This window comes from Pangasianodon hypophthalmus, chromosome 1, assembly GCF_027358585.1.
Source record: "Pangasianodon hypophthalmus isolate fPanHyp1 chromosome 1, fPanHyp1.pri, whole genome shotgun sequence".
Lineage (NCBI taxonomy): Eukaryota > Metazoa > Chordata > Actinopteri > Siluriformes > Pangasiidae > Pangasianodon > Pangasianodon hypophthalmus.
Genome location: NC_069710.1, coordinates 2,641,868 through 2,667,383, shown reverse-complemented (window position 1 = coordinate 2,667,383; position 25,516 = coordinate 2,641,868). Strand labels below are relative to the sequence as shown.

Here is a 25,516-nt window from a genome sequence, read left to right as displayed (position 1 = left end):
TGAGCCTGTATCGTGCAGCTGCAGCTCTGATGCTTTCAGACTCCGGCTGCTCTGGAAGGCAGTTGGCATGCAGGCCTTGGAAGAGAGAGTGGACAAAGCCTTAACCAATGCCAAGTAAGCGTGCCTCATTATTGTCTGGATAGACAAATTTCAAAGCCTGGCTCAGTATAAAACTTTTCAATATCTGCATGATTCCACTACTAAACCATGTTTTAATGGTTATGCCAGTAATATGAAGGGCTGAGTTTCTTTTCCAAGCTTTGGAATAACACCTAAAATGGATAATATTGTACAGCATAGTGGGTGTGTCACTAATGCTTATTTGTTATACTTTGATTAACAGTGTTGCTAAATAGAAAAAGGCATTTTATTACAAATACCATAACAAACTGTATTATGAAATAGATTTAAGAGTTGGCTAATGTTAAAATGACACAAGATTATTTAGAAAACTAAGCTTGAGTGTTTAAATGTATACTGAAAAAGACTGAATTTTACTTGAATTGCAAATGTTATGTAATAAAAGAAATAGACAGCATTAACTTTGAAAAACATTAATTTTTTTAGTAACCACTTTATCCTGATCAGAGATGAGGTGAATCCAGAGCCTATCCTGGGAACATTGAGCATGAGGGAGGAATACACCTTGGATAGGGCAATGTAGTGTAGCTAATTAGAGTATATTAGCTGATCCACCATGGTTTTGGGATTTGGGAGGAAACTGGATAACCTGGAGGAAACCTATACGGACGCATGCAAAACTCTGCACAGACAGTAACCCAAGCTCAGTATTGAACCGGGATCCCTGGAGCTGTGATGATATGACGGGCGTATCTTGGTGGATGTTTTATTAAAAAAAGCCTTTCTGAGAAGTTTTTAAATATCAACATGAAGAAGAAACTTCTTTAAGAAACTTCTTCCTCACACTGGTTTGGTGACAGCCCCCTCTAGTGGTTTGATGCAACTATTTATTCACATGTTTCATTTATCTGAAGGTATTTGTCTGAAGAAGTGAGAAGAACAAAAGAATTTCACCTTCTAATGGAGGTCAGATACGCACACAAAAAAGCAGAACAAGGCTTCACTAAAATGAATGAGAAGTCCACACCACACCCATACATTCAGCCAGCCACCAAGGTTAACTTCATTAGCAGGTCGTGAATGTTTGTCCATTTCTCCTTATAGCCTGAATATATAAATATCTGCTTCTGGTGCATCCCTCCCAGTGTGGTGAACATGCCACAAGATGTAGAATTCTGGGGAAAGGTCAATTAGGTAAGCAGGAAAAGAAAAAAGATAACGTATAGGGATGGTAAGGAAAAATTATGCACCTTGGTATTCAGACATAAGAAATACTTACAGTGTATTGATGCTTGAACCACACAGAGATCATTTCAATAAATTGAAGAGGCAGCTCTGAAATTCAGCTTAAGCATCTTTATAACACAAAGATAAAAGTTAGAGCCTTATTACTTAGAGCCTTAGAGCCTTATTAAGCCTTATTACTCAGTTATAATTTTTTTGCTCAGGTCCGATCTTTCTGTGTTGATGATTCACGTCTGAGTTTGTCACTGAGCCAAATCTGTTCCTGGTTTGAACAGATGACTGAAATGACTCATATGAAACAACTCACATTTGGCTCATTGAACCAACTCATATTGCTCATGAGGTCAGGGTACCCTATCTGTCCTTCATGATTAGGCCTCCATTTTTCAAGTGAGACGCTGCTGACATGCTGCTAACAGAACCTGGTGATGACGGTGATGTGAAAAAGAGGGACGGGGAAAAAGTATATATTCAGATCTGACTGTTCCTGTTATCTGTTATGGTATCAGTTAGGTAGCACATCTGGAAGGGGGACAAATTTATTCACTTCAACATTGTACTGTGAGATTGTTCTTATATACTGCTTTACTAAATTGACCTTGCACTTGATTACCAAAGAGGACCATTCAGACTAAATCATTTTCTAAATACCTAAAATATCCATAGTAATTACAGTGATGTTGCATTAAGGATAAATTTTGTACATCTTGGTAAATAAATATGACAAAGATTTTACTTAGCATTTGAGTTTGACAGAATGTGAGTTTAGTTATAACATGTGCTGCTCCTACTTTTCCATAGTACAGGATATATATATATATTTTTTAATGAATGAATAAATATATATAGTCTATGGCCAAAAGTGTGTGGACACTTGACCATTACACTCATGAGTGGTTCTTCCCCAAACTGTTGCCACAAGGCTGGAAGCACACAACTGTCTAGAATGTCTTTGTGTCGCATTACAATTTCCCTCCACTGTAACTAAAGGGCACTGTAACTTGACAGTGCCTTTGTGCACAAAGTGAAGACATGATTTGAACGAAGACATGATTTCCACAAGGTTGATGTGGAAGAACTCGAGTGGCCTGCACAGAGTCCTTTCAACTGTTTGAACTCTGTCTGCCCCCAGGTGGCGCTGTTGATCAGAATGCACATGAGAAAACACCTCTCCATTATGTTTGCCTACCAGTGGAACCAAAGAAAGGCTAGATTCTTCATCAACAGCCCGCAACTCAGCCTGGAGTATGTGGGACCTGGTTTGGATGAGATCCACATGCTGGGGAAAGACCTGTGAAAATGTGGAAAGCGTTTACCTGCTCCACACACACACACACACACACACACTGAGAGTGAGCCTTGGAATAAAGCACTGAACTCAAGCAGATCTCAGTTGCATTGTATTTTATAGCTTACAATAGACTCCGACTGTCTAACTTAATACTGGTTAAATGCTACATCATGTCCTATTATCAGTAGATGAGAGAGCATTTAATTAACAGGAGTCAAAGTTATAGATCTCATCTGGAGATTATACACCAGTGGAATGGAAAATCCATTGAGTCAGAACTCACTTATAGTGGAAGTGTGCAGGCGTTTGGTGAATTTTGTCAATAATTATTTGATGTATATAATGCAAACTCGGTTGCTGATTAATTTTCTGTAACAGCACGGCTCAGACAACAGTACCGGTTGTAATTAATAGTTTTATATCAGTGTGCTCAATCTAATATGATATCATTTCTTAAGTAACGACTAATTCATAGTGACTTCAGTAGTGGACACTCTACATAAGCTAAGCCTAATAATAAATGAAATAAAAACATGATAGCTAAATAAAAATGTGTAATTTTTGATATGGTGAAGCTTATTTGTTTCTTACTTAGAGATTTACTTACAAATAAATAACGTTTGAATGAAGAATTTTGAATTATGTTTCTTTTTTAGAAATGTTTTTCTTTCCATGATAAATATTTCAAGTTGTTCTTTTGAATGTCCCCTTGGCAATTGTGGTGAAGCGAAATGTGCAATGTTTTTGGGCTCTCCACCCAACACAGAAATGCAGAAATGAAGTGCTTTGCTCTGGTCAGCCTAGTGCACTTTAAACCAGCAACATGTTGAAATGCCAAGACTTACTCTATGAAGGCTATTCTGAGATTGTATCCACAAAGAGCTATTTTCAGACGCAAGTTTACCCATGGTTATTGCTCCAGACAAAACTCCAGTGGTTTCGAGCTAAAACAGTAGAGGGACAATGGTGGCTGAGTGAAAGAGAGAGAGAGAGAGAGAGAGGGCAGGAGGAGAGCGGCTGAAACTCAATTTGTAGCTATTCTAAAGTCAGACAGGGTCTGTCTGAGGGACGCGGTGTTCAGTCTGATATTCTGGTTGTGGGAACATCTGTTCAGCAAAGCCCAGCCTTACGGCTGCTGTGTCTGAGCTGAAAGCTCTCTCCAAACATGCTCACGCCTCAAGAGGCTCAGTGTAAGGAAGAGGTTATTAAGCTCAATTACATGGCCATTCGCCTGCTGCTACTCTCTGCCACTTAGCACACTCTACCTTTGTGGGTCCATGCTGCATGCCTCCAGACTCCTAAAGCTAAGCTTTTCTCATCATTACACATGAAATGCTGGTAGTGTTTGTTACACTTGATGATTTATAAAAATCAAGGTGGTGTCTATTGAAAACATTGCGCAAAATTGATGTCATATGACGTTCTGTTAACAGGCTTGTTTCCCAGAACAGAGAGAATATGAAGATGTACTGGCAATAACACAGTGTCAGTAAGCAACTGACTACTAAGAAAGGAATGTTGTCCAAGACTCATGAGGAAAACTCATCAATAACAGGCAGCAGTGTCACAAGTAATAAACATGTCAATCATCTTTTTTTCAAGAGGTAGGAAACGAAGGCTGAGAATGAAAATCAGCGTATGGACAGTAATATGGATAAATGAAGATTAAAAAAAAAAAACTCAGGAAAAAGCTAATAAACTGTACCTTTCCTCATAGCTGGGATAGTAACCACAAGGAAATGTCTTTTATACCTTTAGTATGTATCTTTTACTGTGAAATGTGAGTATAGTGTACCTTTAAACATTATTAAAGTACATAATTGGTCCTTCGGAACCTTTAATTAGCTTTTAGTGTAAAGTTATAAAGGTTCACTACCTGTATTTCCTGTATATCTCGTTACATTACTGTTCATCTGCTAGTGGTATACATTTTAGTGGAAGGTCAAAAAGAAAGAAAGAAAAAAAAGGAACATGAAATGCAGAAAATTCCCCAGAAATAAAAAAAACCCACAATTATTAGAATAAACACTGTAAACAAATTTATTTAATCATAAAAGATTTACAGTATATTGCTTATAAAACAAAAGGAAAGGCACATTTAGTTGTTTTCCTGATTATTTATAAAGCTACACCTTTGGAAATGCTTTATTAAAATACTTCTCGGTGCCAGAGCAGGGTCTTATTCCCTTTTTTTTGCCTTTCCAATGCTGTAATATGATTTTTCATTTATACTTATATTTACACTGTGCTTTGTTTCTTTGGCAAATGAGTAAAATAAAAAAAATCTTTGTTAAAGCAATGCCAAACACACCACATTCATTTATGCACATGGAATCAAACATGCTTCCAGACATTCATACACACACACACACACACACACACACACACACATTTTCATGAACACAGACAGTGCTAAGTCAAACTGTACATGTCATAGAATCTCTTATGGATACCTGCTCAGGTAATGTTTGTGCTCCGGTGAGCTGTGAGGAGTGAAGCACCAGCCACATCCTCTTGCCATAAAGCCACCAGTGCTTCTTTACTGTTATATATGCATAGACAATCTGATAAAGTGCATGAACTCTTTGGTTATGAGACACATCTAAAGCTTAAAGCTACTTCATTTCCCTGTGGCCTGTGCCCCGAGGCCTCTGATACACACCCGCACACACAAGCACACATCATTTATAGCATACTGAACGTATTCCAGTTTCCAATATTTGGAGGGAGCTGTTCTTCTTTGCCGATCACATGATGTGAGCACAGATAACACTCTCCCAGTCCAGAGTGACAGTAAATGGGCTCTAGCTCTCTCTCTCACTCTTTCACTTGTCGTCACTGACGCTCACAGAGCAGTCCTCTGGAATCTTCTCCTCAGAGCTGCTGCGGGTGGACAGCTTATCCAAATCGTCATTCATCTCCCTGAAGCGCTCGGCCACACACTGCGCCGTGAGCCGAGCCTCAGGGTCCTGGTCCCAGCATTCATTGATGGTGGCGCACACCAAAGCCACACCCTGCAGGAGATGACATTTGTGTTATTGCCTTTCGGTACAGGCACAAGGCCAAGTCCTTAAAGTACTGTTCTATTTCTTACAACCTGATCTTTTGCATGTTCAATATTCCTGTCAGCCCACTTAAACATAAACAGGCTACTTCACCCAAATACTAACCAAATATAGCTGAATTATTTATTCTGTATAATAAATATAACAAATAACCAGCTGTGGTTACTGAATGCAAATCATACAGTCTCACAAACCATCAACAGAATAAATGAACCATCTAACAACTAAGGAATAAACCACTAAGAAGTCAGAAACCGCAAAGTCCTCTGTTCTGAAGACTTTCCCACTGCGGAAAACTTACTGACTGATAATCAGTTTATTATGAGCATTAGATTATGTGAGTATGAGCCATATAAGTCCTTTGAAGGAGTTGTTACTATAGGAATGATATGGTTTTAGAACCACTGCATTAATCTAAAAATATTTCGCTAAGTATAAATCTATCATTTGAATTACAGTTGGCACTACTTTCAGAGCTCTACACAATTTCTGACCAAATAGATATGAGAATACAACAGTGCTGTGATATAAAACTAATTACATTTATGGCCATCACATACACAAGGAATTAGTCAATATAAATGCCATTCTAACACTCACATAAGTTCATAATGAGACAGAAAACTCATTTATTGTAAGCTTCGTCAGCCAGATGGTTATTTATCCCACTGAGATATTGACAAGAAATCTATAAGTCAAATCAAGTCGTATGTCATTATGAGTATACCATTGTGCTTGACTGTGCACATTTGGTCTTTAAAAGGAATAGGAAGAGCTGATTTGACTGCATATTGGATGAGCATGCCTAACCATGCGTCTTAACATACACTATAAGGTCAAAAGTTTGTGAACATCTGAGCATCACACCCATACGGGGGCCTTCCTCCCACTGTTGCCACAAAGATGGAAGCACACGATTGTCTCGAAAGGCTTTGTATGCTGTAGTTTTACAATTTCCCCATTCCAGAATGACAATGCCCCTGTGCACAAGGTGACGTCCACGAAGAAATGGTTTGGCACGGCTGGAGTGGAAGAACTCGAGTGTCCTGCACAGAGCCCTGACCTCAACCCCACTGAACACCTTTGGGATGAACTGGAACACCGACTGCACCCCAGACCTCCTCAAGATCCCAACATCAGTCCCTGACCTCACTAATTCTCTTGTAGCTGAATGAACACAAATCCGCACAGCCACGCTCCAACATCTAGTGGAAATCTTCCCAGAAGAAGATAACAGAGGGACTAAATCTGGAATGGGATGTTCAGCAAGCACATATGTGTATTATGGTCAGGTGTTCACAAACTTTTGGGTGTATTATAGTGTATTTGTTTTAACTCAACCTGCTCCTATTAGCAAGAGAATTCCAAAAATATATAATTGCCACAATCTTATACCTTTTTATATAGTGGTTGCATAATTTTGCAGAAACACCTTAGGACCAATCAGAATAGAGCATTCAGGAGCACTGTGGTATATTTCCTTTTAACTAAGTAAGAAATTATTATACAGTATTTATGCAAGAAAACATGAACAACCATAAACTTTTATATTGTTGAAAATATCTGGTTTATAGTAGTCTATAAATGGATTAGTGACTGAGTGTCTAATGTGGATTATACAAATAAAGTCTGACTGTTTTTATGCTGCAGCATATCCTACAAACTACTGCTTGTGATTAGAACATCTCCTATAATTTCTCTCCATCATCCATCAGTGAACCTCAGTGCAGATGTAACAAAATGTACTGTACTGACCACCTGCATTTTTGCTGCTAATTAGTATGTTACATTTACATTTACAACATTTATTATCATATTGTAATATCTCTTTGCACCTTTTTCCACACAAGAACTGTGTACTGTCCTTAACTGGGCCGATTGTCCTGTTTCTTAATTGTTGTCCTGTCTTGTACTGTTGCACACGTTTGCACACATGCACTTTATTTAGTCCTGTGTATGTCTTTGTAATCTTATTTAGTTCCGTGTCCTCTCATGTAACTCTGTGTTGTTTATGTAGCACCATGGTCCTGGAGAAACGTTGTTTCGTTTCACTGTGTACTGTACCAGCAGTATATGGTTCAAATGACAATAAAGCCACTTGAACTTGAACTTGAAGTGGCTGTTGTCTTACCGGGTGCTTCGTCCAGCTGCTAGGGATCTCAGGTCGGCCCCGGTCTCGGAGCACGTTGTCCTTCATGCTCTCCACACAGGGGTGCTCTCGCACTTTAGAGCCAAATGGAGGTTCATAATCTTTTACCTCTGAAACACACACCCACCCACACGCACACATGCACACACAGGAACACAATTAATCACTCGCGGTGTAACTTTCTACAGGAAAAAGTGCATTTTTAGAGACCGTAAGTGTTCTCTGGGGCTCTAAGAGTCGACGTGAGAAACGCTGAGGTTTGGGAAACAGTAATGTCGGAACTCACCTTTGGAAATTTTTGTTTGGCATTCCTCTTTACACTGGGAAAGCACACAAATGCAAAACAACATTGGAGCGATCAGCTTACCCAGCAGAGTGCCAACAATAATGAGAAGTTATGATGCTGTGTTGTTTGTTTTCCGTATGAGAACAAATTGGAGGAAATATGGGATAATGACTGGCCTGTGCCAGAGAGAACATGAATACCAGTATTCCAGTAATTTTCCAAACCCAGTGAAATAGAGCTCATAGCAGCTGTGCTATAACTCACAACAGCTTTGCCTTATAACTCTCACCCATCCACACACACACACTCACACTCAGTGTGCAAGACAGGAAAAATGTATGACAAAGAAATAGCTGTAATAGAACAGTGGGAATGTCTGCTATTACAATACTAACCAAAATCCATTCCTACAAATGTAAGTAGATGAATGAGTTTACTTTGGAGAATGCTTTTGTTTTTTTTTAAAGAGCCAATGTGTTATGTGGTTCTTCCCTGCTACACAGGCCCACAGGAAGAGGCTAGACCAGCATGGAGTCTGGGACAGGAAGTACAGGGCTGTGATTGGGCCCCCGCAGAGTAGCTGACTCCACAAGCGCACACATCCTGTTTTTGACAAGTGGACTTCCCCTGTTTCAATTCTAAAACAAAGCAGTTGTACCGCATTAACTGCTATTCCTGCTGTCCCCGTTCAGCTCTTGGCTATAAACTCGAGAAGGTAAAATGGCAGAAATCATACAACTCACACAATAACCTGCCTTGTGTACACTGTGTTGGAGTGAGTTGTCAGTCTCACACCTGAAAGGTATCAGAGCAAGACATAAAGCACAAGTGAGGAAATGGAACCTCAGTTCTCCCTCTGCTGTATGTCTGCTCTGGGGGCTGTGGCCTGAACGACGTGAGTGTGCTCACTATGTGAGGAATGCCGTGGTTTTGGTAACAGATGTCCCGCGCACCAAGGCCTCTCTCTCTAGGCTGTGTCGATCCGCTCTAGCAGAGCTTTCCAGGAAAACACTTTTTAACGTTTTCCTTTTCAGATTATCAGTCTGAAACCTCCACAGACCTGCCTGTCTATGCATCAGGGCCTTAAGCCAGGTTTAAATCTATCTGAGAGCAGGGTAGTCAGGCAGGACAGGCCAAAGTAAACTTCTTGACCTAGTTAAGTTACAGAGCAATAAAGAGGCGGCAGCAACAACGTTGTATGACATGCAGACATTCTTTAAGACTTGAAGCATTTTGGGTAAGAGCTGTGAATATGTATGCATGTCAGAGAGAAGAATTTGACACCTGTAGTGACAAATGGTCTTGCCATATGGAGTTCTGTCACTTGCCACACAGCTGCTATGCTGCTATGCCCTCCATCGCTCTATCACAGGGTGTAGGAGTGGAAGTGATATTTAGGCTGGCTGCCTCTCAGCTCGCCGCTCTACTCTATGCCGTCCCAGCCAGGGCCGCACCCCATGCTAATTTAGGACACGCTAACAACAACACAGTGAGCCAGAGCACAACAAGGCAGCTTCATGACTTTTTCATGACTCCCTTACAGCCTGTGCTGTCTCCATCTCTAGTGGATTCCGGTGGTCCAAGACTGAAAAAAGACTTAGGATAGATCCTAACGATTCCTGCTACGCTGGTGCAGCGAGCTTGGCAGGAATGTGACATTCAGTCTCTCTGGTCTGTCGGGAAATGTCTCAAGTTCTGCAGATAAGCCTGCAGGAGCCTCTCAGTCACAGAGGGGGCATGCTGGGGCATGTGGGTAACACAAATCCCATGCTTTGATGGTATGCTTGACACCACACATACACACATACACACATGCACACACAGAATAGTGTGCACAAGGCTCATTAAAATAGCTATCGCCAACTGGGTGATATCATGGTATCAGTATGGCTATAAATTGCATCACAGTGTTTCGCATCACTTTTCAGACATATTCTGTGTATTGGCAGTTTGTTTACAAAAACTCACAGACTCCACTGTTACTCATAGGTGAAAACAGGTAAAGAGATGATAGAACATAGAAATAAAAATTTACGTAAGGTTTAAGGGGTTAAATGTGGTTCTATCGTGTGAACCTACTTGTGAACCTATATATACATATGTACAGTAGGTACTATATGACAACAGCTAATTTTTAAAATTTTTAAGATCATATTACTTTGCACAAACATACTGACCCTCCAGAAACCTCCCAGCATTTCTTTCAACCTGCTCGATGAAGGATTGACATTCTATACATTCCTCACACTCCAGTAGCTCAGTTAACAGTATTGCTACTATGTTCTACTTTAGAGTTATATTGAGAGGCTTCCAAATAACAGGAAGCAGCAAATCAATCAAAACCGCGCACGGGCCACATTGGGCTTTCTGTGCACAACTCTGGGACAATAGCCTGGCCGCACTGGCAAAACAAAATGCCACAGACTAATGGGAGAAATAGCTAACTTATTTTTATCCAATCCCCCTTAAGGGGCAACCACAGCCTCCACAGAAATAGAACTCTGTTCCTTTAAGGGGGTTAGAAATACTGACACAAGATGGTGCTTGGACAAGGTCTCTTTTTTCTCCATAAAGTACCATGAATAGAACAGACACAAAGAAGGCCTATGTGGTTAGTACTGTCTTGCTACCCTGTTATTTGGCTGGTAGGGGTGTGGTGCTATGAGCGATCTCACCTCCAATGGCGTTACACCTGGAAGTGATCTCCCACAGCACTAGAGCCATGGAGTAGACATCAGTCTGTTTAAAGGACTCGATGTTGTCCAGATTGATTCTGGATTCGAGCACCTCTGGCGCCATGTACCTCGCTGTTCCAACCTGCAATGAGGAGACAATACAGAGTCACGGATCATTACACTGCTTTCTCTCTGTAGTCTAAACTCCGCATAAGCTCTGATCTTCATCTTGGACTTCAAGAGTTATCGCAGTGAGACACTGTATTATCTGATCACTGAGAAAGTACACTTTGAATTCAGAACAATGATATTAAATATAAAACAGTGAGCTGAGTTTTCAAATTATATCATATTGCATTTATACAATGCACAATCAAACTATAATACAACAGGGTGGAAAAAACTTTGTACCACTCACTATGTTAAAAAAATACTATTATAAAAAGAGCAGTTCCATGATTAGAAAATCTTCACAGGAAGTGACTTATTTACTCATTCACTCAACACCTCTGTTCGTTGCATTTTCAGCCTGTGAATCATAAATCAAGGCAAACACAAAGAACAAAGGTCACACATAAATCGAGGTGTGAAGATGCTCGAGGGGTTTCCCCTGCAAGTTCAAACATATCCCTGCTCTAACTCTTACAAACTGTCAATCGTGGGTTTCCGCATTAGCTAGGAAACGCACCAGCGCACCATCAGTGATGGCAATGTGTGAGAGAGGAAATGAATACAGATTTCTTCAGGTAACTTATGGCTTGATTCCAGTAGCATCTTCTAGCTTTTCTGAGAGTGAATTGCAGTTTGTCTATCCATCATAAGTGGTAATATCAAGTTGATCATGTCTCTTGGCAGGCTAGTATTAGTTTAAATTATCAGGACAGATTCATATCAAGAAATAAATTCCTTAAAAAGTACCTCTCATAACAATGGTAATTCATGGGAAATTAGTAGTTTAAAGTTAATTGAAGATTGATTTGCATTTTTAAACACGCGTGAACTTACATCATGAATTTTTTTTTTGTCATTTCTTGGAATTTGTAAATTCTGTTTAATTTATATGATCTAAGAAGGGTCTATTCAATTCAGATATTTGTTTTTTCTTCAATTTGCCCAAATTTCTCTTTCCTGATCCCTGAGTCAAACACTCAGCATTACCTGTCCACTGTTGGCCAGGTCGTCCACAGACAAGGAATTATCCAGTCGTAAAGCAAGGCCGAAGTCACACAGGCAACACGTGAGGTCGTTCTTTACCAGGATGTTGGAGCTCTTGATGTCTCGGTGGACGATGGGCACTTTGGGCCTTCCGCAGGGTGTGCGCTCACTATGTAGATGAGCAATGCCCCGTGCGAGTGAGCCACCAAGCCTCCGCAGGTCCTCCCAGCTAATCAAGTGCCGAGTGAGGTAGTCCTGCAGATTCCCACGAGGATGGTATGCTGTGATTAACCAGAACTGCCTCTCGACCTTCCTTTCTTCAGCGGTGAGGAAGTGCAGCACGTTCTCATGCTTCAGGTCAATATCAGAGAAGACGTCTTTCTCGTTCTTCCAGGAGGCATACTCTTCACATGGGAAGATCTTCACAGCTACCGTCTCGAACTGCTGCGACGAGCTCTGCCTCAGCTTGGCCCGGTAGACCTCCGCGAAACGACCCTTCCCCACCTGCATGTCCAGCTCGATGGGCAGTGGTTCTGTGTTATGGTTGAGGCTGTTGGCGTGTGTGGAGCTGCTGTCTGAGCGATCGTCATCCATCATGATGGCACACGCATCGCTGCAGTCTAGTGGACCTTTGCGTTTTGAAGGCTTCTTGGTCTCCCACTCACTGAGCTTGCGACGCCGGTAGATGCGGTACCAGTAGAAGGAAGCTACAACTACCACAGCCAGAACCAGCAGAGGCAGCAGGCTGACCAAGATTACTAACAGCACCTCATGGTCTGTGGTGCCTGGGGGCAAACATGGGGACAAAGCAAGATCAGTCAATTTTGGCAGATATCGTCTTCAAAACCAGTAAAACTTCTAGTTTGCAACACAACACTTCCAATTTCAGTCTCTACAGTTATTGTATGTTATGAAATGAACTAAAGGTTGTAATGCTGCTACTTAGATGCAGCTTAAGATGACGGATGTTCACAAAGATGCAAAATTTCACATTTGGTTTGCATTTCTGAGAGACACATGAGGAAAAGGGTTATACAATGAGACTCTGTCTACAACCTTCAAGGAAATTTACCATGCCATTCAGACTTCCTGCCAACCTGAGGTTTGGCAATGTTTCTCGAAACATTACAGGTTGAGTCTAGAGGCTGAGACAGACTAGTGCCAGCTATAAGGGGCACAGAATGGGGTGAAAAAGCTCAGCCTGTCTACATTTTTCCATCACACACACATTACACACCACCAGCACTACAGTACAGACATAAAACACTCATAAATAGATACCCAACTCTGGAACATTTAACATGACAATAAAAGAAAAGAGCAGGCTGGAAAGGATTCCAAAACAAATAAAGGTTAAAATAGAAGCGCTACTCATGAAGACTGAAATCTACAGATTTATACTTTATACTTTTATACTTTATGGAATGAGATGTGCATTTTTTGCACACAGTGGCAGAAACCTTGAAAATAACTCCCTGCTGTGGTGAGCAGTGAGATTATTAACCATTCTCAGACCTTTTAATTAAACACGTCGCTGTGTTTGTGTATATATGAGTGTGTGTGTGTGTGTGTGTTTGTGTGTGCTGACAGGCAGTACGAAGCTTATGTTCTCTAAAGCCCCTGACTCACAGGTGAGTCAAATAGAACAATATTCTAATTGTTCCAACATTTCAGTGAATCACACAACATAGTAACACAGACAGGAAACAACGTGACATTACAAAAACGCTTATTAAATTCAAATTAATATGGCATGATTTGATGTGAAAGCTGACAACGTTTTTGGAAAATTTTAACTTCCACACCCTTAAGACAAATGTCTCACTTCAGGGCTGTTCTACAAAACACCACAAAGATAAATTCAGTTCAAGTGCACTTACTTCTGCACATTCCCGGCGGATATATGGCCTCTGGTGGAACATTTACATAACAAACTATCACAATTTTATTGCCCGATGTGTAATTTAATAAAATGTACATTCTCCTGTTTACACAGAGAATGAGGCGGTTTTGCTAGACTGGGATTGGTAGAATGCATAGTAAAGTGTTGGGGTCACTGTTATTTGTTTGTTATGGATACGACTCCATCTCACAGTATGACTAGTGCCATAAAAGTGTTTATCACTCTTTTTGCCAGAGCCCTTTCTCTCTCTCTCTCTCTCTCTCTCTCTTTCTCCCTCCCCTATGCTGACAGTGACTCATACCTGTCTTTAGAGCATCTGCTCTGGATTCCATAGTGTGGGGGAAGAAAGAAAAATCATCCCAGACTAGACCTGTCAGACAGACAGCTTTTCTTCTCCTTTTTTCTCAAAAAATAACCGGTGATAAAGGATCAAATGAGGGTGAACAATCCTACCTCAAAATCGCTCTTGGAAATTAGTAATTCATAAAAATGACACATACTTAGTTCCTTCTCTCTTCTCTGAGATGTCCAAATACCCTGAACCTTTAGACATAGCAGTATAAAGACATGTTGAAGGTGTTAACAAGGTGAGACACTCTCTCACAGGTCTCTCGCATGTGGCTCTAAATAATTTCCTGCAGAATGCAAAGTGAAATCTATAAAATTCTTGCACATTCTTCTAAATGTGGAAGGAAACAAAAAACAAAACTAAAAAAAAAGATATGCACAGATACTATCGTTTATATAAAAATTACCAGCATCAGATATATTTCACAGCAACATCCTGCCACTGTGGCTGCATACGCTAACAAGCTGCGAAAGCTGAGTGTGAAACTTGTCATGTGTGAAGCTCTGACTATAAAAGAGAGACGCTTCCAACAGCTATAAATCAAGACAGCTGCTGCCGTCTACAGTACATTTGTCACTTTTTGGACTGAGCCAATTGCGTTTACAACTTCAACAACAGAAAAAAAAATGTGTGCAACTCACGTTGCAACGACCAACATACGCTCTTTTACAAGCTTTACAAGTTGCTTATTAGAAACGCATGTACTTTTGGTAGAAAGCTAATCCAGTAGCTGCTATCATTAAAAAGAGGACAACAGTAGTAGAGATGTGTGGTTTGCTTAGTGATAACCATATGTATTCAATTCAGTTGTCCTGTAAGTGGTATTCTGTCTTCCTGCAACTGAGATTTGGTGCTCAGCTATTGACAGCTGTAAAAAAATTTGATGACGCAAAAGTACAGACCTCATCTCAGTTTCAGTTAACGTCACAAATGTCTTATGTGCAGTGAAAATAATGGCAAACATTTCTGAGAAAACTAACCTTGGCTCCTTTCCTATAAGTAAACATAGACTTCCTGCAGCACGTGCTCACTAAGAGTAGGACTCCTCCTCAGAAGCTTGGACTGCATTTTCACATTTCATACTTAACACACCCCAGAAGAGCAATGGAAGTCTCTGTGTAATGTACAACACTCTAAACTTTATATTAGGGCTGTCTATTACTACTGTAATGTTTATGTTTGTGTACCATAAAGAAAATACCATGACACATGGTGCATGCACCACTACAGGCCTGCTAACACGAGAGTGTATTAAGTCAGAGCATGCCCAGTACACCCAGCCATTTTGCTATGTGGTTGTGTTGTCTCTGTTTTGAGTTAAAGAGACAGGAAACCACACGTCTGGGATCCTCTGCTGTATGCCTCACCACACAACCAAAGCCAACACTACAGTCTGCCTTGAACAGGCAAAACACTGCTAACTAACGTGCAGTTGGTGAAGAGTATTACGACTGTCTACAGGTGTCCTGTAAGAAATTGAGCTAAACCCTAATACATCATTCTAACTAAAGATGTTCATGTATGCTTATATACAAGCTTAGTCTACCAAAACTTGTTTTAAAGATTTTTTTCTATACTGGATAAAAAATAGTTTCATATGACATAACATGACAACAGAAAGAAGCACAGAAGGATGTTTACACGCTTACCCTACATACTAGATTCTATGAAAATGCAAATTGGAAACACCTCTAACTCTATGTATATTTCCATCCCACTCCTCATATGTTGTGGAATGGCCTTTATTTCCATATTGGAATGTGATAAGCGGTGATTTTTTTTATGACACGAAAACATTTACCCGTTACATATTCATTTCAAACTCAGAGACGTCCAGACTACATGCTCGCATTAAACCCATCATTTACACACACAAAACACATATACAGTTTTACAAACATTTAGGGTGACTTCGAGACAGGTATATGCTGCATTAAGAGATTAGGGGTTTTTATAAACTCACTTGCAATGGAAGTCTAAGGGCAGTCAATAAATATATAGAATACGCAACTACATAACTATTATACTTTATAAACTTTCTAACAATAAACGCCTTCAGAAATTAATGAGAGTATGTCTCACCAAAACTGTTCCAAAGTAGTTTTATTCAAGTTAGCATCATAAAAATATAGTGAAAAATAATTATTTTCTTGATGCTTCCTGGAGCAATCAGACCCACATAACTCCAGACTCACTCACTTTGAGTAAATGCTTTATTCTGGTTTGGGTAACAGTGAATCCGGAGCCTATCCCGAGAACACTGGGCATGAAGTGGGAATACACCCTGGATGGCATGCCAGTCCATCACAGGGCACCACGCGCACACACAAACACACACACACGCACACACACATTCATGAACTCATTCACACCAAGGGGGAAATTTATCTTTAGCCAGTCCACCTACTGGCATGTTTTTGGGAGGTAGGAGGAAACCCAGAGGAAATGCACATGGACAGGAGGACAACATGTAAAGAAGCTGCACACAGACAGTAACCTGAGCTCAGGAGCTGCACCGCCATGCTGCTTAACCCCAAAATTCATCCCTCTAACAAGTAGTCCCATGTCCTAAAAGATCAGTTTTACAAATTTGGACACTTACAGTACCTAAAGAAAATGATAAAAGTCTTCTACGAAAAGGTTTGTCCCAACAACTGCCAATAGACTTCTATTATATGTGAGATTTGCGTAAACAGGTTGTTCAGTCTTTTCTGAGTGCTGGGAAATGTTTACAAATTCTCGTCTGTGGTAATCACACGTACAGTACAGATGTGGTATGCAGTGATTATGTTGAAAAACACTGGGGTTTCCCTATAACATTTGAAGAACACAAACAAAATACATGCACTAATTACGCAGTGTATAGGCTATTCTCGGGCAAAAGCACAAAATAGTTAATTGAGAATGCCAGTATGAGAATGACAGCATCAGCATTGTCAGCTACAGAAGCTAAACTACAGTTCAGAGAAAACTTGCATATACAGTCAAGCACATCTGCACTCCTACAGCCCTGTCATTCTGAAACACACCGCTGCAACACAAGCTGCTAAAAATCATGTCACAGCAGAGCTTTAACCCTGCAAAGTTTGACACTAAAGTCTCTCTAACCCACACACACACTCCTACAAACACATGTATACACTACTGCTTTCTGTGCTCATAAAAGTGCATTCAACAAAGCCAAGATAATGAACCTGAGCATTTCTAAACATTTGGGGGCCCTAAATGACAACTTGCATAGGGGTTCCCCACCCCCACCAATCATATTATTTTATATGCAAGAATGAGCAGAATTAATACTTCATTATCATGGATGAGGGAAAACAGTTTAGTAAACAATAAAATAAATGAACAACAACTAAACTACATACGCAAGAAATTAAATCTCTAAAGTTATATAAATTGAATAAATACTTAAAAATGGACATGAAATATGTATTAAATATTAAGGTAAAGAAAAATAACTATTACAAATAATCTGCACTAAAATACTTGCTAGCTGTTAACTGTAGCTAACGTCATTTAGACAACACTGGGGGAAATGATCTAGTTATATATAGTCAAGTCGAGTTTGGCTTAAAAATTTACCTGGATTGCTTTCAGTTGGCTCTAATGCTGACGACTCCCCAAAATATTTCCTTTTAGCACCTGAAAAGTGACCATTAGATCATTAGGCTACTTAGCATGGTGAAAGGTTTGAACTTGAAATAATTTCTTCGTTGTTTGTGATCATCTGAGTTACTATAGGTCTGAAAGGGCTGTAGGTGATTGACGTTTCGACCATCTGAGCGATGATTATCTGTAAATTCAACAGGCTACTGTTGTAATAGCTAGTAGTAACGGGCTAGAAACTTAACTTAGCTAGCAAGTTAGCCTAACACGTCTCACTTTAGATACTAGCTAGCAAGATAGCTTCTAACTTTTTTCCATTTGAGTTACTTCACTGGACACACTGAATACATCCAAATAATTAGCATTAATTTCTTACCGGTGTGCACTTACTGTGCGTCCGTTTCTTGTCTTTCGTTTTGTTCTTTTTGCATTTTTTCCACCCCAGATAGACATGAATGCTTCATGATCGTCGCTTCTTTGTGATTTTCTGATGTTAGTTAAGTTAGTTAACTAATTTAGTTACATAAATGGCAGTTTCTAATTTTTTCATACCATATGCCCCTCCGCCCCCCGCGACTACCTGATAAACCTTTTAGCCAAATGATAGTAAAGTGTGCTTTTTTCATATCTATTTTAAAAATCATGGGACCCCGAGCTGGTCAGGGGCCATAAGCAAAAGGTTATACTGCTTATAGCAAGAAATGGCCCTGACACTGAGAGAAAAAGGGATAAAAGAACGGAGATGAAACTCACTGTGAGGAAAAAACAGGTTCTCGTTGCACTCTTCCTCATCACAAGCACAGATGTAGAGCAGACCGCTGTCTGTCTTTTGTTCCTTCATCTCACATGTGCTGCTGTTGTAGTCCTTCAGAAACATGTCATACAGCCGTTGTGTTGGAGAGTGACATAGTGTCTCGACTGTGTTGTTCTCCTCATTCTTCCTCCTGAAGGACCACACCACACATAGAATAATTAAAGGCATTATTAAATGCAGATAGTGCTACTTAGTGTAGATTGTTTCCACTTCTGTGCATGCATAATAAACCTGCTAAGTTGAGGAAATGTTTAACTTATGCTATACCATGTGTAACAAAGGCTGCTTTAGTTTTCATATTTTAGAAAAGAAAAGAAACAGTAGCAGTGACATACCAGATTGCCACACAGACTTCATCGTTTTGTTCACAGATCGAGGTAATGCTGCAGTTGACCTGGCATGTACCAGATCCATTACAGGTGGAGAGCTGCACATCGCAGAACTTACACAGACTGTTTAGCTTAATTTTGCCAGGGACCATCCCACCTAAAACACAATATACAAGCACAATACAATGAGTTCAATACAATCTAGAACCTTTGAAATGTGCTTTAAAAAGGTCAATAGCATCAGCATCAGCATCAGCAATATCAGTTATACCACAATACTCAAATCTGATTGGCCAGCAGGTTTATAACCCAGCTCTGACACTAGTCCTGGCTGTAATTCAAACGGTTTATATTAATATGCATAATCTAACAATAATAATAAAAAAAAACAAAAACCCAAAAAAAAAAACATGTTGCTATTGAACAAAGAAAAACATTTTGTTGATATGGTGAAACAAATGTTTATTTAATATTTATGGAAGGAGTCTCGGGTGTCAGCACTAATTTTTCCTCCGTAAGATGATCTTCTGGACTTTGAACTTTCCAGTTACTCAGTAACATGACAAGCTACACCTGGTCTTATTAACTTATGAACTAAGGGAGAAGAAAAATAGAGGCTGGTGAGGGAATGACTGTTTATAGTTGCTATAAAGTAAGTAGTAACAGGAACTGATGAAAATGATAATTGTTGACAAGTAACGGTGATATATGAGGAATAAAGCAGTTCAGGACATCATGTTGTAACAAAATGTCACTTTAGCTTGGTAACCCAAGTGTGGATTATTTTCTTATAACAGTATAGTCTATAACAACATATAGCCTCTACTTCTCTAATTGTGAAGTTTTTCTAGTTATCCAAGACAATCTGCCAGTCCACATTTTTGCTCTGTTCCAGTTCCCACCATAGCTGAGCCAGGTAATTACCACTTTACAGCCCTTAATTACCTACCTTAACTTTGTTTTTGTCCGGAACAGAATGAAATTGTGGCCTGGTGGTCCCTGAGCACTGGATTAGGAAAATCTATATTATTATATTGCATTTCTAATACCCCTTTCCTGTCTTCAGTTGGGACATACCAGTTGGTTGGAGGATGGGGAGTGTGTGAAGGTGCATTATGGTGTGTCAGCATGATCGGTATGATCTTGTGAGCTGATCTCCTGGGCCATCTTCTCCTTATGACTTGTTCAGACCTGTTCTCCTCTGTAGCCACACTGATAGTTTCCTCAGACACTAACCCAAAACACTTAGGACAATTTTCCTTGGAACTAACATTATTATGCTGGATTACTTAAAATCTGTGTTGCCACACATATACCACTAATACTGATTTTGAATTTTCTGGTGTGAAAAAATGTGTTTTAGTGTGTGCTACAACTATGTGTGAATGGTTTATTGTCATAAATAAATGTCATGCATAGTCAGGCTTAGCCAAGGCAACACCAGCAGCTGAAGGCCCCGTTGGCTGTGTGCGTGTGTGTGTGTGTGTACTCATATTTGTGTGTGGGGGGCATATGCAGGCATTAAACAGTGTAATGCAGCCCTCTAGACCAGCTGTTGGCTTGTGTAATAAGCATGCCTCCCGTGATAAAAGCCTTCCTCTACTCTGATAAAAGGCTTTCCAGCTTCTGATTGGCTGCAAAGGGAAGCACTTGGGCAAAATCATCACAGGACATCAGGTCCAGTGTATGTAATAGGATATATAAGCACTGCAACCAGTGAACAGCTTGTAAAACCCACGAACATCCAATTGCAACAAATTGCACTGACGTAATATCAACCACATAAAGCTATGAATGAAGCCATTTCACCATAACTCTGATCCTTGATACTGATATAAACTGCCATTAACCACATACGCCACGAGTTAGAGCAAACAAACAGTGAGTGGTGTTTAAAGGAATATTCCAGGTTTTATCAACTGAATCTGTATCATAGACGTGATTACCACAGACTTCCAAGAAATGTTACACTTCTCTGTACTGAGAAGAGAAATGGAAACTCACTTACAATGGAAGTCTAAGGGCAGTCATTGAAATCCATCGATAAATATTTAAAATATGTAACTAGATACAGCTACCTCACACCTACAAGCATTATAATCTATCAGTAAAAGTAAATTTAGATAATATTATCTACAGAAAATAATGAGTGTTTTACAAAAATATTTGTTTTGCACAAAGGTTTATCAGCTGCCCCAACAACTGCCATTATACTCTATCTAGACTAGATAGCGATTATGTTCAAAACACTGGGGTTTTCCATTAAAATTTGAAAAACACTTAAATACAACATTGCAATAGTTGTGCAGTGTCTAAACCATTCTCATAGGAAACACAAAATATAAGCCAGAGCTGATTCTGATCGGGAGATTTCTCTATTATTTCCAACTAAAAGCTTCAGAGACCCTTCAGACAAACACCAAAGTTTGCAGATGATGCATTTTTGTGTGCGTTTTTTCCAGACAGTGGGATACAGATTGTTCTTCACTGTTAGTGACTGTTTAAATCCCTTTGCAATACCAAAAACACTCAATCATATAATTACACACATTAAAAGATATGGCCTTAAACTAAACTGTCCTCTCTCTGTATCCTTTCCTGTCTTATGGTCTCTCCACTCCTTGCCAGTAGAGGATGGACCAGGTGACCTGGATGAGGAAGGAAGAACAGACAAGGTGGAAATGTGTGTTCCTTTGCACAGCTAAAATAACAAACTTTGCCACTGTGGAGAGTTATCTATGCACTGCACTGCATTAAAAAAAAAAAAAAAAAAGTTCTCTACATGCGTCATGGGTGGAGTGCATCTGGTTTGAATTTGATATCACAATGCCAAAACATGCAGGGAAGACAACAGGCCTACTTTGCTGATCAGCCGGGCAAAATGTTCAGGGTTATAGAAGCACGCCGAGAGTGGATTGCGTCCACCATGAGGAAAGGAAGACTAATATGGTCAAATCAGATCCTGCCACTTAGAGGTTATGTGACCCCTCTTCTTCTCCCTAAATAGCTGTTTCTCAGCTCTTCACTCAGAGGCCCAGAGAGGCAAGAGTAAACATAGGCTCAGACTAACACCCCTTTCTGCTTTGCTGCCTGGGCGTTACAGTTTTCTGAAGGCCTACAAAAGGTCTCTTTCAGACGGCAAGCATTGCTCTGCTGCCTGCACTGAAGAGCCTTTCACTGGCGACTCCATCCCTGTAATCTTCTTAAAGAAGATACTGAAGTCCTCCAGTCCCCTTTATCTGTATGAAAAGTGCAACTATGGTTGTTCGGGTACTGCGTAAGTCGATGAACAGGACTTTATTTGTGGTGTAGCTAAAAACATAGATAGGGTTGGTGTCTGCATTTTGTGTGCAGGTCTAAAGCTTGACACTGAGCATGACACTGTGGCACACTTTATCTCAGAGTAACATGTGATTATCCACATCATGGCAGTGGAGTCAAAATTGCATTCAGCCAGACAGGCAGATGAGCACCCAGACAGGCAGACAGACCAGCACCCAGGCAGACAGATGCATACACATGATAACACACACAACATTTACAGCAATCACACGCACACACATATGGATACAAAATAACAAATTTAGGGGCCTCTGTAAACATGGAGGAGGATCCAAACTAAGGACGTAAATGTCTCTGTGTGGTACTCTACCCAATGACAGTGTGTGCTGTTCGTGTGTAAACGACAAGTACAGAAAGTAGACAGATAAACATGTCACTAACTGAATAAAAGCATTCCATCCACATATTTAAGGACTAAGACAAACAAAGATATAGTAACTGAATACAAATACAGATAAACACTAACTCTCTCTCTCTCTCTCTCTCTCTATATATATATATATATATATATATATATATATACAGCCAAAAAGGAACCATTAGCTTTGTCTCTCACAGACAGGTTGGTTGCTGTTTCAGAAGAGAGCTGAGGCAGGGAGGGACTCATTAGATGTAATTAGTACCTTACTCACCTATAATTATGGGATGCAGAGTTAAAATGAATGCCAAGGCAAAGGAGAATAAACAAGCAGCTTACACTATTCAATAAAAGGAAGGGGGTTTGGCTAGAATTGAAATCTTGCCCTCCCAAGATCACACTACTGGGAAAGTCTCACTTAAAGAATGACAGAACGACAAAGAAAAGGTCTGCAGTCGTCATTAGTTTGGATCAGGGATTCATAACCTGCTGGATGCAGGGGTTGTGGCAAACTTGTCATGATGTGACCTTACAGATTTACGGATGCAACAGGCGTGCGACATTTTTAACCCCCCAAACAGGGTTGTTTTAATTGATTAATGCATCTGTGAATGTGTGACCTGTTAAAAATTGTTGTACATTTTGTGATGTAGTAATTAATCAGTTTAATTGTACTTTATGTTTACTTTTGGAAGGCACTTTCTAAATTTCCAAAGCCTAAGGGGAGTAAATCAACAACTGGCTGGAAAACAGTGCCAAATGATTAAGCTAATAATATAAATAAAATAATAAAACATAGTGTAATGTTTTAAGAGTGAGGAGTTGAATTGTGGAACCATCCACTGAAATAATATCTATCTATCTATCTATCTATCTATCTATCTATCTATCTGTGTGTGTGTGTGTATATGTGTAATGTATATTTATATTTACACACAAACACACGCACACGCACACACACACACACACACACACATATATATATATATATAGATAGATAGATAGAGATATATTGTATATACTTTTATAAAACCATACTTAAAGTATAAATCTATAAATATAAATCTGCTGAGGTGCTCCTGTCAAGGGGACTGTAGTATGTGTGTTTAGTCTGGAAACCTTTAAAAACTATTTAAAGTATATAACTGGACCTTAATGACCACTGCTCTGAAAGCTGATTACATACACACCACATGCACTTTCCCAAATAATATCCCTGGTATTTAAGTCTTTATGGCATTTATGAGCCTTATGCAATATGTTAGAAAGTGGCATCTTGTGAGGGCACACCGTCAATACAACTCAGGTTTATGCTTATTAAGGTTAGTGCACAGCAGAGATCTGTTCATGTTCAAGTCCCAACAGATCAGAGTGGAGAGAAAGAACAACTGTGCAAGATGCATGAAAGAGATGAAGTAGTGAAGAAGGCTGAACATCGGAATGTGTTGTGACGTGAAAATACACCACAGTGAAAAAGTCCAGTGCTGTTCAGATGAAAACACATCTCACATCCACAACCAGTCCACAACTCTGTCAAAACTCTCAGCATTTCCCACCAGGCAACAGGGGAAATGCACAGGCTCTGTGAGAACCTCACGAGCTACACATTTGCAGCACAAAGTGATCATAAACATCACGTCACAGGTCGGTATCTGCTCGGGAGTAGTGACGTCATTCTCCAAGGCACCTGTGGAAATGTGTGCGCTCTTACTGACATTGCGTAACTTTTCCACACTACAGTAAGAGTAAGAGAGAGAAAAAAACCTATCTATACGTGAAAAGAAGACTGAGCCCAAACTCTAACGAGTTGCTGTCAGGAGTGAACTAGTGTTCAACAGTGCTCCACTGTGGTGGTGTCCCAAATCTACCAGAAGTGTCCAGAAGCACAGACTCACCGACTGCGTTCCTCTCCAGCGCGAGCGTGGACATGAAGACAGCGAGCCACCACAGCACGGAAAAGCCAGCATACTCCATTAGAGCCCTTCTGTCTGTCTGGGTTTCACATGAATGAAGTTCAGAGTGTCCTGGAGCTGGAAAGAAGTGGCCGCTGTGTGTATGTCCGCTCCTCTGCTCCAGCTGTGTGACTGCGGAGATGAACAGGCTCTGTCTTTCTGCTTCAGTCTCTCTCTGTGTGTGTGTGTGTGTGAAGTGTGTGTGTGTGAAGTGTGTGAGGTGTGTGAGAGTGAACACTGAAGCGCGTTGACTCACTGGATTCTGCTTGCTTTGCTCTGAAACAGGAAATCTTTCAGTAAGGGCAGGACTTTTCCTCCTCCGACTCCCTCCCGCTGCAGAACGCACTTTTTTTTTTTTTTTTTTGCCCCAGTCTGTAATTATACGCCTCAAAGTCTAATTTAGGGTAGACCACTTAAAATGACACGTTGACAATATTACACACAGAAGGTTCATCTTTTTTTTTTTTTTATTCTCAGAGAGATGATTAGGAGATAAAACACACTGCACTTGAACCCCTTCTCTTTATGGACTATTTGATTTTTAAAACGTGCATTATCAAATTTCATTTTGTGAAAGACAGTCTAATTATTATAATTATGGGAACACTTTTATTTCTGCCATTATTATGATGATAAGAGGCTGCTATACCTGGTTACTTTCATTAAACAGTTCTATTTAAACATTATATTAGTTTTGCCTACTGCACCTACTTGATGCAGTCATGATAACAAAAGCTGGCTTTTATTCCCCATAAATGAATTTTTGTTCCTGAGTTGAGACTTGTGGTCTTAGAATGCATATGTGACCTGCAGCCTATTTAGTGTCACTGTGACCAAAGACCACCAAAACCAAAGTTCTGGCAGCGTCAGAACATTTTTGATTAGAGCCAGTTTTACATTGTGCAATTTC

General features: G+C 40.0%; 1 protein-coding gene across 2 annotated transcripts; it reads right to left on the bottom strand.

Annotated features, from left to right (window-relative positions):
• Positions 1-4,630: 4,630 nt before the first annotated feature.
• tgfbr2b (transforming growth factor beta receptor 2b) lies at positions 4,631-24,891 on the bottom strand. 2 transcript variants are annotated; one of them, XM_053234002.1, is made up of 8 exons: positions 24,550-24,891; positions 18,961-19,111; positions 18,565-18,755; positions 17,788-17,847; positions 11,951-12,732; positions 10,793-10,934; positions 7,814-7,941; positions 4,631-5,631 (listed from the first exon to the last, which is right to left on the bottom strand). In XM_053234002.1, exons 1-8 carry the CDS (start codon positions 24,626-24,628, stop codon positions 5,443-5,445), a joined length of 1,722 nt encoding a protein of 573 aa, XP_053089977.1. In that variant the 5' UTR covers positions 24,629-24,891; the 3' UTR covers positions 4,631-5,442. The 2 variants fall into 2 exon arrangements, with proteins under 2 accessions (XP_053089977.1, XP_026769435.1); XM_026913634.3 differs by lacking the exon at positions 17,788-17,847.
• Positions 24,892-25,516: the final 625 nt, after the last annotated feature.